The sequence below is a fragment of the Cryptotermes secundus genome, unplaced genomic scaffold, assembly GCF_002891405.2.
Source record: "Cryptotermes secundus unplaced genomic scaffold, Csec_1.0 scaffold188, whole genome shotgun sequence".
NCBI lineage: Eukaryota > Metazoa > Arthropoda > Insecta > Blattodea > Kalotermitidae > Cryptotermes > Cryptotermes secundus.
The window spans coordinates 424,446-438,438 of record NW_019738872.1 but is presented as its reverse complement, the minus strand read 5'-3'; the positions used below and the strand labels follow the sequence as shown (position 1 = coordinate 438,438).

The window sequence follows — 13,993 nt, the reverse complement described above, 5'->3', positions numbered from 1 at the left end:
TTCATTCCAAACAACTAGAGGAAGGGAAAATCACATGGTACATGGGAATGATGGGATTACATAAACAAGGAAGTGACAGCACTGATGCCTCAGGGTGGGATAAAGGTGGGGAGGATACTGGGCTGAATTGGCCAGTCTTCAGGCCATTAGGTAGAACATGGCTCAAAACATTAGGCTTTGGTATTTGTTCAGCCATACTATCAAATGATGACCTACCCATGTTGTGTTTCATCAGAGTTTCAGCACATGGCAAGGAGAAAAGAAAGCCATTATTACCACAGATCGTGACACAGTGCAGATATATAGTAGTTATCTTTGGAAGTTTGTTGCACTGTTTTTTTCCCGCATTTAAAAAAATAATCTATAGATATTTTCAAAAGTAACCAGTATTTATTAATGTGATGTACCATCTAAGTAACATTGTTACAGGACTGGTGCAGGGCATGGTGACTGGTATGCGAGGCTTATGTAATGGGTTGGGACCAGCTATGTTTGGTGTCATCTTCTATTTGTTCCACGTTGATCTCAATGAGGACTCGCCAGCAGGCCGTGGAAGGGATCAAAGACCTTCAGTGCCTGGTGACAACAACACAGTTGGTCAAATATTTGACTCCATCCAGCCTGTAAGTGACATATCATAGTATGTAGCCCTCTTAAATGTACATATTCAGCCGTATTTTATGCTTCTGGTGTGTTTTATGTGCTGTGGTTAATGAATTAATATCTGTCACATTTGAAATATTATGCTTTCCAAAAGTTAGGGCAGCCTTGAAAGATAGTAGAGAGACATCTGTGACTGAAGAAACAAGTCGCTAGAATTGAGGAGATGGGTACTGTTTCAGTGTGGGCTTATGGTCTTAGGGGGTCTGTACCCAGTTCTTGAATTAACACTCAACCCCGTCAGTATATATTATATTATATTGTGTGTCAGTCTCTGTCCCTCATCATATATATATATATANNGATGACGTAACGTGCTGACTGCGCGTTCTGGTATGAGCCAACTACATAAGCACGGCTAGGGAGTATCATCGCACTCAAGGACAAACATAGATAAGGGCTCTCAGCTGAGAGGTACAGCGAGGTACAGTGCTTGGACCTGCCAGAAGACCACACTTTTCTTGGGCCATTATCTCCGTAACCGTTCAACTTTGGACATAGGTGTTTTGGGTTATATCGGCATACTTTAACATAAGGAACACCCTCCCGAAGTTTGGCACATTCCTCCTGGGACACCCTGTATATATATATTTATATATACACATTACTACACTCAGAATTCACACATAAGTCATATCAGCATGTAGGCCTGGTCATACATACATATTTATTAGCATTCCGTTAATCCATACAAGGTCAACTTATAAAATATTGGATATAGAACCTGTTGTAGTAAAATAAAATATAAAATATTCTTATTCAGACATATCATGCATTAAACCCAAGCAAACCAGGGCTAGTTTTCACATGATGTAAAATTGTGACATTTATGACATGGCATTGAATGACACAACATGTCACCATGAAACTTCAAATCAAATTATAAGGGACAGTCAAATGAAAATGGGTCACCAAGCATAACTCACACGGCGCGCAAATTGGTAACACTGGAATTTGCTTACGGTACAAACATCTGGTGGGGACTTGGGAAAGCACAGTGACAACGTGCCCTTGCACACTAGTTGCATGTTTATTGTGCTGGAAGTAAGGTTAGCGCTACGTCTGGTCGTCTAACATCAGAAATGGAGGTGGGTAAAGAAGAACAGCGAAGTGTAGTGCTGTTTTTGACTGCTGAAGGAGTAGGAGGACGAGAAATTCATCGTGCCATGTCTGTTGTTTATGGCGAACACAGCATGTCACATTCGTGTGTGCTGGCATGGCATAAGTAATTCTGAGAGGGATGTGTCACTGCAAGATGATGCTCGCCCAGGACAGGCTCATCATGTCATGACTCCTGATGTTACTGCTGCGTTGGATGGTCATATCCAGGCAAACCATCGGATCACTGTGTAAGAAATTAGTCTTTTGATGGGAATAAGTCACGGTTCCGTACATACCATTGTGACAAAACACCTGCTGTACCGCAAAATCTGCACGCAGTGGGTTCCACATCAACTCACGGAGGAACAAAAGACTTGGAGAATGGCTGCATCACTGGGTCACTTGCAACGATGCCATGAGGAAGAGCATGCTTTCNCGAACGGCATTACCCTTCTTCATGATAATGCGCACCCCCCCACTGCCAACTCTGTGAGGAATGCGCTACAGAGATTTGGTTGGGAAGTGCTTAACATCTCCCCTACAGCCCAGATCTCTCCCCATGGATTTTCACATTTTTGGAGACCTGAAGAGACACATTTATGGACATTGGTTTTCATCGGACGAAGACGTGTGGCTGGGTAAAGATGTGGTTCTGTAGACAGCCCACAGGCTTTTTGAAGGATGGGATTGACAGTCTTATCTCCAAGTGGAATAAATGTATTAACAGATTTGGAGATTACTTTTGAGGTAAGAAATGTTCTTTAATATATTTTGGCTTCTGACCCGTTTTCATCATTATCATGTGTTGTGCGTGTGCCCCAAGGCCTCTGTGGCTCAACAGTTCCTTCATAGGGCCAATACGCCACAATATTATATGTAATTGGAAGTTAGGGGATGGACATGTAATTGCATCTTTTAACCATTTTCAGATGTTACAAGCATACCTATGCAGAAGGTGGGGAGATAATCTTATATAATTTAAAAAATTATAAACAAGCAAAAATGTGAACCTTTCTTTGATATTTATTTACATTGTTTTTAGATGATAGAAAGTTTTATTTCTTAAAGTATTTATTAAACATATTAATATGGCTTTCAGGTTGGGGTGGGGCTCCACATTTGTGACTGGCCCGAGCTCTGGCTCACCTTTTTCAGTCCTTGATTACAAGAATATGTTAGAATGGTCTTTTTTTATTATTTATTTTATAGACACTCATAATTGGGGTTGAACCATATCTTGTTTTGTGCAGCTGTTAAGTGACAGTACCATACATTGTCTTCATGAGCCTACTCCTTTGTTGAGACAGTGTTTATTTATTAGGTGTATGATAAGAGCACTCAGTTCAAAGCAAAAAGAGTTGAAACTTAACGGAAATCTAGCATTGTTTGGTAGAGTTATTCCAGTAGGCATGAAACAGCAGTTGTCCAGACATCTTGAAAGGGTGCTGTTATCGAGACTTTACATGGTACAGGTTCAGACCTAGAAGCAACTTCAGAAGTGAGATGGATTTTTGTTATTATGATAGCTATGTAGTAATACCAAGAACAGATGTTTCTGGTGCAGTGGTGACACAGAAATATACTGCTTACAGTTAAGCAGCACATGGAAGGGCAGCTTGAGTAGATTCAGCAGAACCACGAATAGATGCAGAAAGATGAAAGTGGTGTAGTGTGAATATGTAGATATTGCAGGGCAGCAACTACTCTTTACTGCAACCCAAGGCATATTTGCCTACATTACCAATTTGTGAAAGTGGTCCTGTATTTGTAACATTCAGGCATCTGTGATTAACAATACTGGTAACTAGAATTGCAGACAGAATTGCAATGCAGCAACTTCTGAGTGACAGGGATATCAGATTTATCATGAATTTCCTAGAATGAAACCTACGACTCTTTCTGAAAGCAAAATTTTCCTGGCCTTAACTGCTAAACTTATACTGATTACTGATTTCTAACTGTACAGTACCTATTTCATGAGCTACATGAATAGCACTTTGTTGAGATCAGTTTCTCATGGTACTGAATATTAGGATCATGTTTTTGTTAGTTAGTGGATAGGTACCATACCAAGAATCCTCTTGGTATGCCTCCCTCCAGGCATACTATCATTACTTCTTCTCCAAGGAGCTCCCCCCTTCTGCATGGGTGACCACCCTCATGAATGGCACCACAATATCATACTGGTGCATCAGGCCGAGACTTGAGCCACAGCTGTCATTGTCCTTCCATTTCATATGTCAGCCAGCCTTCTCTCCCTTTAGAACAAGCTGCTGTTAATGCTATCTGCAGCTACAGAAATAGTGGTCCACACCATTCCACTTCCTGGCAGTGAGTACAGTCCTCTCAGCTTGGCCCTCTATACTCCTGGTGTGCTTCTACCCCAGTGATCTGCAGCCATCCAGATAAGCACCACTCAGGTGGATGAACCAGCATCCATGCCCTTTACAGTCCTTTCTTTCTTGCTGTATTCTGACTAGGTCCCACCATGCTGTCTGCCATCTCCAGGGGGCCCCTCAGCTGCACATTCATGACTTTCCCACACTGAGCCAGTATTGCCTTATTACCTTGCTGTTGGTCTGATGGCAGTGGTTGCCCCTCAGAGTGCCAGACCGAAGATCTCAGAGGACTTCATCTGCCAAGATGCCACCTACAGGATGCATGGCTAAGTTGGCGTGTCTTGGCAGCCCTGCGCTCGTCACAAATGCCTTGGTGTTGGTTGTCATGAAGTACGGTTTGTCCCTTTGTCAGTATACAAGTGTGACATGAAGTGGCAGGAAGGGTGTCACCAGCTCCTCCTTGGCACCATCATCTGCTTGTTTCTTGGGTCCTGGTTGACGTCTTCCCAAGCAGTCCCTCTTGGAACATTCCTGTGGACAGTTTCTCCTAAAATATTTGACAACCCCACACTGCCACCATATTGGTTGCTCAGTCCTTCAGCATGTTGCCTCCAAGTACTCCAGCTTTTACTATCTGTAGCCTTCCTAGTGACCTGGCTAAAGCCTTTACAGCCTCTAGCCTCATGGCCTGGTTATGGGCTTTGTTGAGCATCCTCTTGCTGCCTATGAGCAGGTCAAGCTTCATGTCTTAGTCCCTTATTCTCTCAAAAAATGTGTAGGTTGCCTCTGGACGAAGTACTGGTAAGAGCCTGGTGGGCCAGCTGCTCATTGGTGGCAGCAGACTTGCCAGGCAGCTGGATCCTGGCTTTCAGTTGGGAACAATAGGTAGCAGCCCGTCATTGGTCCCTGTAATAGTCCTTGATCACTTTTGTAGTGTCTCCATACTTTGCTTCTGTAAGGACCCTTTGCAGAATGTCAGTTGCCTGCCCATGCAGGTAGTACATAGGTGTATAGCCATCACCTGGGCCAACCAGATGTGTCCAGCCATAAGCCTCAAACTGGATATGGAACATCATCCAGGATGGTGATCCATTGAACTTTGGTGGCTTTACTCTATCCACATTGGATACTATGTTCCAGCAGCCTCCATGCCCCTCTCAGGCTTCAACTCCCGCCAGTTTTGTCTCAAGGTCCTGTCACGTGGCTTCTGCAGGTATCTTTGCTAATTGTACGTCATGTCCCGTGCCATGGATCTCCATGTTGAATTTCTTGCAAAGGCCTTCAGCATATTTGCAGCTGGTTTCTTCAAATTTCATCTGGATGGACTGGATAGCACTTACTTGGCCTCCATCTTTTCTTTGGTGGCGCTTATGGCAGCCCCTGTCTCTTCTTGGCCAGCTTCGTTTTAGGCCCTTATCCTTTTACCCGGTTGGCCTCCATCTTTTCTCTATGGTTGGCACTTAGGGCAGCCCTCAAGTCATCTTAGCCAGCCTCCATGTTTTCTTGGCTAACACACATCCCAAACCAAATTTGTCTATGATCAACTGTGATGTTGGTCTACTTCCAGTTTACAGCCCCATTTCTGACACCAGTTTTCATGTGGGAAGGGCATCCCAGTGGGTTCAGGTTGGAAGTTTATTTATTTTCCACTGATTCCTCTTGTCTACAGTTCAGTGACGTGCTTCCATATGTAGCCCCATATCAGACTTCTGCAGTAGCTCAAGACTTGCATTTGTGGAGGCTACAGTGCCACTGACAGTGCCCTGATTGTTGTGCATGTGTGCCTTGCTGGGGATACATATCATGTGTGGCATTGCCAAGTAATAGTTGTCCCTGTGGTATGTCTGCAGTTGTGGCATTCAGAAGTTTCTGAACTTAAGACATTGTCACAGTATCTAAAGCAAAAGAAGTAAACTACTTACAAACTACTGAGCAACAAATCTTTGCCTACAGTCAGTTGAAGCTGAAAGTGTAGCTACAGGTGATGCAGTTCCCATCCCTTCTTACAGTTATCATGTTGTTGTGAGTAAGGTAAGGAAAATTTGTCATCCCTGTGCTCAGTTCATTAAGCACCACACAGTGAAGAGGTATGGGAAAGTGAAGTTGTAACTCCACTTATTTTTAACCTCACTGCTAGGTGGGAGTGGTCAGCTTCATGCCCCAGCTGCTTCACCCCTGCAGAAAAAATTCCAAGTATCCATAGAATAGAAGGCTGAGTGAACTTCACAGCCAGTTTGGATGCTGTTGTGAAAAAAGTGATGTGTCCCTGCCAGGAGTTGAACCCTGATTCCTTGGCTGTCCACTCTATAACCCATCACTATACCACCTGAGCTGTCTGGCTCCTGTTGTTGGGAATAGCAGCATTTGATTATACTGGAGGCATTTTCCACAAGTACAGTAAGTTATATACAATCCCAGATTATTCAGCCACAAATTATATGGCTTTTGTGTTTTCTGTGTGACTGCTTTATTTTTGTTTTGTCCATTCTGTAATTTTATGGTCTTACACATGTGGACACATTTTAACTAGGCTTTCATCCTTCCCCTTGCAAGGGGTTTTTTTTTGGGGGGGGGTTGGAAAATGACAGATAGTCTGATGATGGAAATGAGAAAAATAGATGCTGCAGCTACTTGGCCATTTTCAGAACTTGTATCTTGCATTATGTTCTTCAGAGGTGCATCCTTCAAGAGGTTCTGCCATTTTTACCCTGTTTTACTGTTCATGAAGAACTTGAAGTTTAATTTCTGTCTTGAAGATGAAGACAGGAGGTTCCTTTGAATGATATATAGTGTTTCTAGTGTATGAGGGTTGGAACTTTAATAGTGGGAACTGTTTATTTACAATTAGTACAAAATAGATGCATGTTTCCAAGTTTTACTGTCCTTCATTTACTGTCCTGGTCATTGTAGTCACCAGCATTGTGTACAACCCATTGCCAGCGATGCGGAAGTTGTAGGGTACCTTTACCTTTTATCAGTAGGTCCCTAGACAGTTTTCCTGAAGGCCTTTCAGTGAAGAGCTTTGATCACCTCATACCCAGTGTGGCAGCCCATGAGAATGAAATTACAGCATATTTTGATAGCCAATCCTGTTACACCATAAATTACATAGGTGCAGATTCTGTTGTCACGTAGACTTCAGTGAAAGATGTGATTGGTTATAACTTTGACAGAGTTAGCAGATAGCACAAAACTGCTGCCATATGCAATATTGAATTGAAGAACTGTGCCAGAGGCGCAGTTTCCAATGGGACTGATAGTTTTGGGCCAAACTGAGGGATGAATGGGTAATTTAGTTGACGGGTGATTTGTTACAGGTTGTTTGGAGACCAGTATTATTGTTGAGAAAATGAAGAATGATTGTGTTTGGTGCATTTAAATGTCATTTAACTCTTTATGCCAGATCTGTTATTCATGCAGCCAGTAATGACCTTAGGGTTTTTACCTGGATGTATGGCTTTGTAATTACGTGTTCTCTTGAATCGGCCTTTTAAGGATAATTTGAAATAATTGTATTGTGAATGGCTCTTGACAAGATACCATGTTCTCACCCCAACTGTGGCAATAAAGAAGTCCAGTATGGTAGTGCAATGCCAGAGGACCATGGTCCTGCAGTGGGTCCATCTACATGTAAGAGCCAGGTGCTGTATATCTGATGAAATGGATGGAATGGAGAATGACAAAGAAGTTGGGAATGTTGGCAGTAATATGAGACAGAAGATGGAAATTGTGAAGTCACTGAAGCTGAGTCTAGCAGTAATTATGAATATGGGATGAAAGTTTTTTAATTATGTAAAGGCAAAACGGGCTGTATTAGTAAATTGAAAGTGTGTGCTGGTACCATCCCATTGATAAGGAACACAGTAGCTCACTCAATGTTGCAGACAGAATCTGTGAACTGGCAGAGAATAAGAGATGCTCAGTATTTTGGAATCTGATCCAGTCTGCAAGTTTTAGGAAAGTTAAAATTTGTTTTCATTTGTAAAAAGTGGCCACATGATTATGATCATTAATTGATTAAAACGTGTCATGGTCTGCGGAGAAGTAAATAACCAATAATCATTGTTATATGATGTATGAATGTTGTGTATGTGATTAATGAACAGTAAGGATTTTAACACACAGGATACAAAAGCTAGAGATTCATGAAGTTAGTTCACTATGTCTGCCATAGGGCTTACATTATTCTCCAGCCTAGTGTAACAGCATTTGTGAAATTTCATTTTCCTAGGTGCCATCTCTTTATGATTGCGCATGAATATTTTTCATGCTTCATTATTAAGCAGAATTGTTTTGTGTTTGCAACTACATGTTGACAGAATTTTGTTAATGTTTCTTTGCTGACACCAGGAGCCAGTGTGGGTCATCATATGGAAGGTATGCTAGTGGCCCTCAGACTTTCAAGTATAAACATTTCACAAACAAGTCATTATATTCTCATGTAAATTTTATGAGGCTCCTCGGGTAGAGGGTGAAGAAAACATGTGATTGTTTAAGAAAGAAAACTATCCATGTAACAGGCCATGAAGGCCCACAGGGTTGTGAGATGTCAAGGCTGCCACATTTTCTCTAGACAGTCGGTTCACAGATGGTGGTAAGGTTGTCAGCCTTACACTCTGGCTGCCCTTTACCCCCAGGAAGAGTCCTGGGACTCATTTCTGTTAGAGGCTGAGCCAACCCCAGGGCCATAGTGCAGCTGGAAGGATTAGGCAAATTAAAAAATAATCCACCTCATTGGGACTCAAACTCGAGATCGTCCGACCTGTGGCATAGTGCCTCAACCAAGTATGCTGCCACATTTTTGATATTCAAGTAACTTAGAACTTTATTTAGAATCTTCACAGAAAATGTGTCAGGAGGCCTGATCAATTAATTTTATATTTAGTAGTAGACTGGTGAGAGTATCAACAGAGATTGAATGCTCTACTATTGGTGTGGTTCCTGTATTTTCCTATTTTATGATGATGTAATGTAGTGAACTGCATTCAATTAGGCAGTAAGTTAGTTGCATCTTCATTAGTTCATATGACTGCCCTGCAGTTTATTAATTTATTTCATGATGCTGTATCAACTGCTGCTAAGTGATATATAGTTGGGTTATTTCTGGTTTTAATGATGAATTGAGAGGAAAGTTGGAAGAAGCGGACCTAGTCTTGCACACAATACTGTCACAGAATTTGAGGATCTTTAGAAAGCGATGAAGGTAGGAGGCAGCACATTTCCCCAAAATATGTGTCCCTGCTAACCAAAACTAAATAGTGTCACATCTCAAACAGCAGTAGTCTCTAGCCATGAAATATTACTTAGGGGAACTGGTCACCAAGTGGGATTCACAGCAGTTGCCTCCAGAATGCAGCACTGTTATCCCAGTCTTCCCCATATATTGTGTGTCATAATTGAGCAGCAAGCGAATACCATTTGAAAATATTTTTTTAATGTCTGTTGTATTTAAAATGAAGCACATCTGATTTCTCTCCTTTACTTTTTGAATCACATGTCATTAATTTGGACACAGTCACCATTTTCATAAGGTTGATAAACACCCTGCAATACGCGCACGCAACAATAGGACGAATGTTTATAGCTGGTTGCTAGGCAACAGTCAGCACACCAATGAACTGGTGAGGTAGCTATCACGTGACTTTTGCACTACTCAACAATAGAACTGTGTTTTGTGTGGTATCCATGCCGCTTGCAGCTAAGGAGAGTCCAGGAGGGTTCAGCAGTTGAGAGTACAAGGACAGGAATGGAGCATGTCCTGAGTGAACTGTGAAGATTAGTTTAGTACAGATTAGGGGAGAGGAGTACAGAGTGATTGAAGATGAAATAACAAGAAGACTTCATAGTGATTTGAAGTGCTAGTTTCTGTGTTGAGATCCGTTGCTAGGAGACAACAAGTGGAAACAGAATCGTAGTGCATGTGCTGCGGTGAACGGGAAAGTGTGTAAATCAGTAATAGCGCGGTAATAAGTGTGATTAAGAGAACTTATAACTGAAATGCTAATAAATACAATCATCCAAATTACAATCCCTTATTTTTGTCACATGTACCCCCATACACATGACAGTATCAAAGATCATTGCACTTGATGGTCTCTGAATTCAGTAGTCTTGGTGAGACTGACAGTCATGTAAACACGTTTTCAGTATGTGTGCTAGTGGTATCCCATGACCACCTGCACCCAATGTCAGAAATTTTACAGAACTGCCACCAAAGTTTCTTCACTGATGATGAACACTGTCGTTCAGAAAGCTCTTACAAAATAATCACATTGGAGGGTACAGTGGCCTGGACCATCCATATCAAAACCATTCAGAAAAACAACATTCTGACATCAGAATGTTTATTGAGCACATCCACCACTGAATTTGGAATGTGCGTGTGTCATGAAAGGACCTCGAGGATTATTCTTGTGACGTCACTTTATTACTCAAATCCGTAACTACAGTTCAACATAATTATAACACAAATGTTAAACAAATCGTTTCACAGTCGCTCCTTTCATATCAACAACTCTCACTAGATGTAGAACTCTCCGTCTCTCCATGCTGGCTAACCACTGGCTTCTGTCAACACACAGTCCACTCGGCTTCCACTGTCTTCTCTCAACACAACAGTGCCCAGCTCGGTCCTCAGCACTGCTTTTTATACTGTTGCCGTAGCAGCAGCAGCATCCGCTGTTATGTCGCAGGGGTGAAGTGTTTACTGTCTTGTCGCCTAGCACAGCTCCTCTGCTGTTTTGTCACCATGGGGAAATGTTTACTGGCCTGTTGCCCCTAGCAGCAGCAGTGGCGTCCGCTGTTACCTCGCAGCGGGAAGGGTTTACTGGCAACGCGTGCATTATCACGTCACGCTGAGTCTCCAAAATTGGTACCCATTGCTTTAAGAAACAGAAACAATTCTTCTCCAAGCACATGGAGATAATGACCAGCAGCCACATTATTACTGAAAAATGACATAACAGAACAACTTGCTGACTGAGCACACCACACCCTGCACTTTTCTGATAGGAGATCAGTGGCCCACACATTTATGTTCCACTTCACATCGCCATTCAAATGAAAATGGGTCTCATCAATAAACCTTATGCATAAGGATGCTGCTGGACTGACCCCCAGAAAGATCTCACAGAAGTGAGCTCTCTTGGCTTTTTCAGCCTCAAGTAAGGCTTGTTTCATTTGAATTTTGTACACAAACAGTTTCACATATTCTCATATTATCCTTTATGTTGATGATGCTTCCAAGTCAAATTGTTGAGAAAGATGTTTTACAGATTTCCTGAGACTCTGTGTCCTTACCTGCTCATCACAGTGAATGTTTTCTGATGCTTCAACAGACTTCTTACCAGTAACATCCTTCATATTGTCATTCACACTCCCAGTCTTTTAGAACTTTTTAACTAGTTTGTTTTTTGCAGACTTGCTTGGTGCTTTCCTGCATTCAAATTTCGTTTATAATTGACACTGAACTTTCATAACGCTAGCAGTCGGGTAAAATCTTTTCACCAAAAGCACCCGCTGTTCTGTTGAGTATGCCATCCTGATCACTGTTACTTCATGATATTGCCACCAGGGGAAGCATATTCACACAATTCACAGTTTAACAGTTACTGCCATCTGCAGTATCACAATTACTTTTGCTGTAGTCATTTCCATTCACTCGATACAACTCGTAGCTGCTGGACTTCAATTCATACTGGATACTAGTAACTGGCTCAATACTCACTACTCCTGAATAGTGTTCGCTGCTCCTTATTCAGGCTTGGCACTGATAACATAGAGAAAACCTTGCTGCTCGGCAACAGATATCAAGTATTGCTGTCACGTGTTTCTACCTATGCATTGCCTAGCAATAGTCGCTGCACGGAGTCTCCTGTTGCATGACATCACAGCCTTGTGGGGAGGGGTGGTTACCGAGCGTTGCGTAATGATGGGAGAAGTGGGAGTACGTGACGTCGCTCGTGGAAACGCAGAGTTCATGTGACCCCTACTTCCTGTTGCGCCATTGACGTCACAATATATCTTCTAGGATGTGATCCTGAGTAGCCTATTGTATTAGATGATTACCAAAGTGTTAGAGGAATGTTCTCCCCTGCATTCAGTGTTTCAACTCTTTACAGTGTCAGTTTACAGCAGACAGCAGTCTTAGACCTATATAAAATGTTGAGTTGGTGCTCTCAAGCAGACTATGACCACATCCTTCCAAATCCTCACCTTCATGCCATGCTCCACTTGTATGATATCATGTAATTTTGGCAGTTGAAGTAGCATAATTAAATAACAAAAGAATTAATCAGTACTTGCCTCTGTAATTTAATGTCTAACGCTGTTGTTACATGGCGTAATGAATTGTGAAGATTTGAGTGGTTAGAAGAGTAAACATAGTGAATTTTATGCCACTTTTTCTGGAATGGCCAAGCAAATTATGTGAAAGAAATCTTGATGGGCAGTATTTGAGAGGATTATGAATTTGTTCTTCTTTATTACAATATTACATTTCTGGTGATTTTCTCTATGCTCGTGTTTGAAGTGAAACAGTTGATGAAATCATGATGATTCTCACTACAAGTAATGGAGTGCAATGGCAAATAGTAAAAGTACAGAATATGTAATGGACCAGTATTTACAATTTTTATATGTAAAAGACCTGCAACTACCTAACAAAACAGCTATAGAGAGCAAATTATGTAATATAGTACAAGAAATATCACATTAAAGAAGCCAGATGAGAAAGAACAGGAGGACGAGGAGCTGACTGTTTGGGATTGAGGTGTCTACTTTTTTCACAGTGATGAAGGTTATGAAGAACATCTGCAAGTGATTTGTTGTGTAAGAATTTCTAACAGAAGGTTATCCATGTGATGTTTTGTGAAAGTTGCTTTGAAAAATTAAAGATTTAAAATAAAAATACAATCAGTTTTCAAAAGAATGTGAAATTTTACAAGGGTAAGTAAGTAAGTAAAGGTATCTCTGTAACAGGCCGTGGATGCCCATAGGGTTGTGAGATGTTTAGGTTCCCACATTTTCTAGACAATCTGCTCATACGAAGGGGGACCCAAAAATAACCAGAAACGACCTGTTGCGCGCGCATGCTTTGTAGTTACGAGTTGTGCTGCTAGGTGGTGTTAGCTGGGGGTCTCCCGCGACTGTTAGTGAGCTGGCGTCAGTCTGAGTTAAGTGGCCATAGTGCAGCTAGAAGGATTAGGTAAATTGAAAAAAATCCATTGACCTCATCAGGATTTGATCCCACGACCTTCCAGCTTGTAGCATAGTGCCTCAACCAACTATGCTACCGCGTGCCCTGAGTTACAAGGGTAACTTTATGAATGTTAATGTTAATATGTGATAAAAATCATTAACTTCAGATCATGGTCACATATATGCATATTCTAATTAGGGTGAAAATGGCTCATTTGGTACCAAATAATATTCAGCACCATTATTAACTGACCTCAGTTTTGGACAAAGATTTTAAGTACTTTAAGTTTGAACATCTCTTCGGTCCATATATTCTCCTGAACACCCTGTTCTCAAACACCCTCAATCTGTGATCCTCCCTTAATGTAAGAGACCGAGTTTCACACCTGTACAGAACCACAGGCAAAATTATAGTTTTGTATATTCTAATTTTTATGTTTTTGGACAACAGATGAGAAGACAAAAAGTTCTGGACTGAATTTCCTCCTGAATCAGGTTTCGATCTTAGAGAGATAGGAAGGGATGGTATGGATTGGATAGATCTGGCTCAGGATAGGGACCAGTGGAAGGCTCTTGTGAACATGGTAATGAACCTTTGGGTTCCATAAAATGCTGGGAAATTCTTGAGTAGCTGCAGAATTGGCAGCTCCTCCAGAAGGGCTCAGCTCCATGAGTAAGTAAGTAAAGTAAGTTAA

General features: G+C 41.6%; 1 protein-coding gene across 3 annotated transcripts in view; it reads left to right on the top strand.

The window, feature by feature from the left end:
• Nucleotides 1-13,993, top strand: part of LOC111871090 (hippocampus abundant transcript 1 protein) — a 77,526-nt gene that overhangs the window by 52,333 nt on the left and 11,200 nt on the right. For all 3 annotated transcript variants that reach the window (XM_033754106.1, XM_023863879.2, XM_023863880.2), the window contains exon 10: nucleotides 430-623. In XM_033754106.1, the coding sequence (XP_033609997.1) occupies nucleotides 430-623 (194 nt within the window). The remainder of the gene's footprint in view (nucleotides 1-429; nucleotides 624-13,993) is intronic.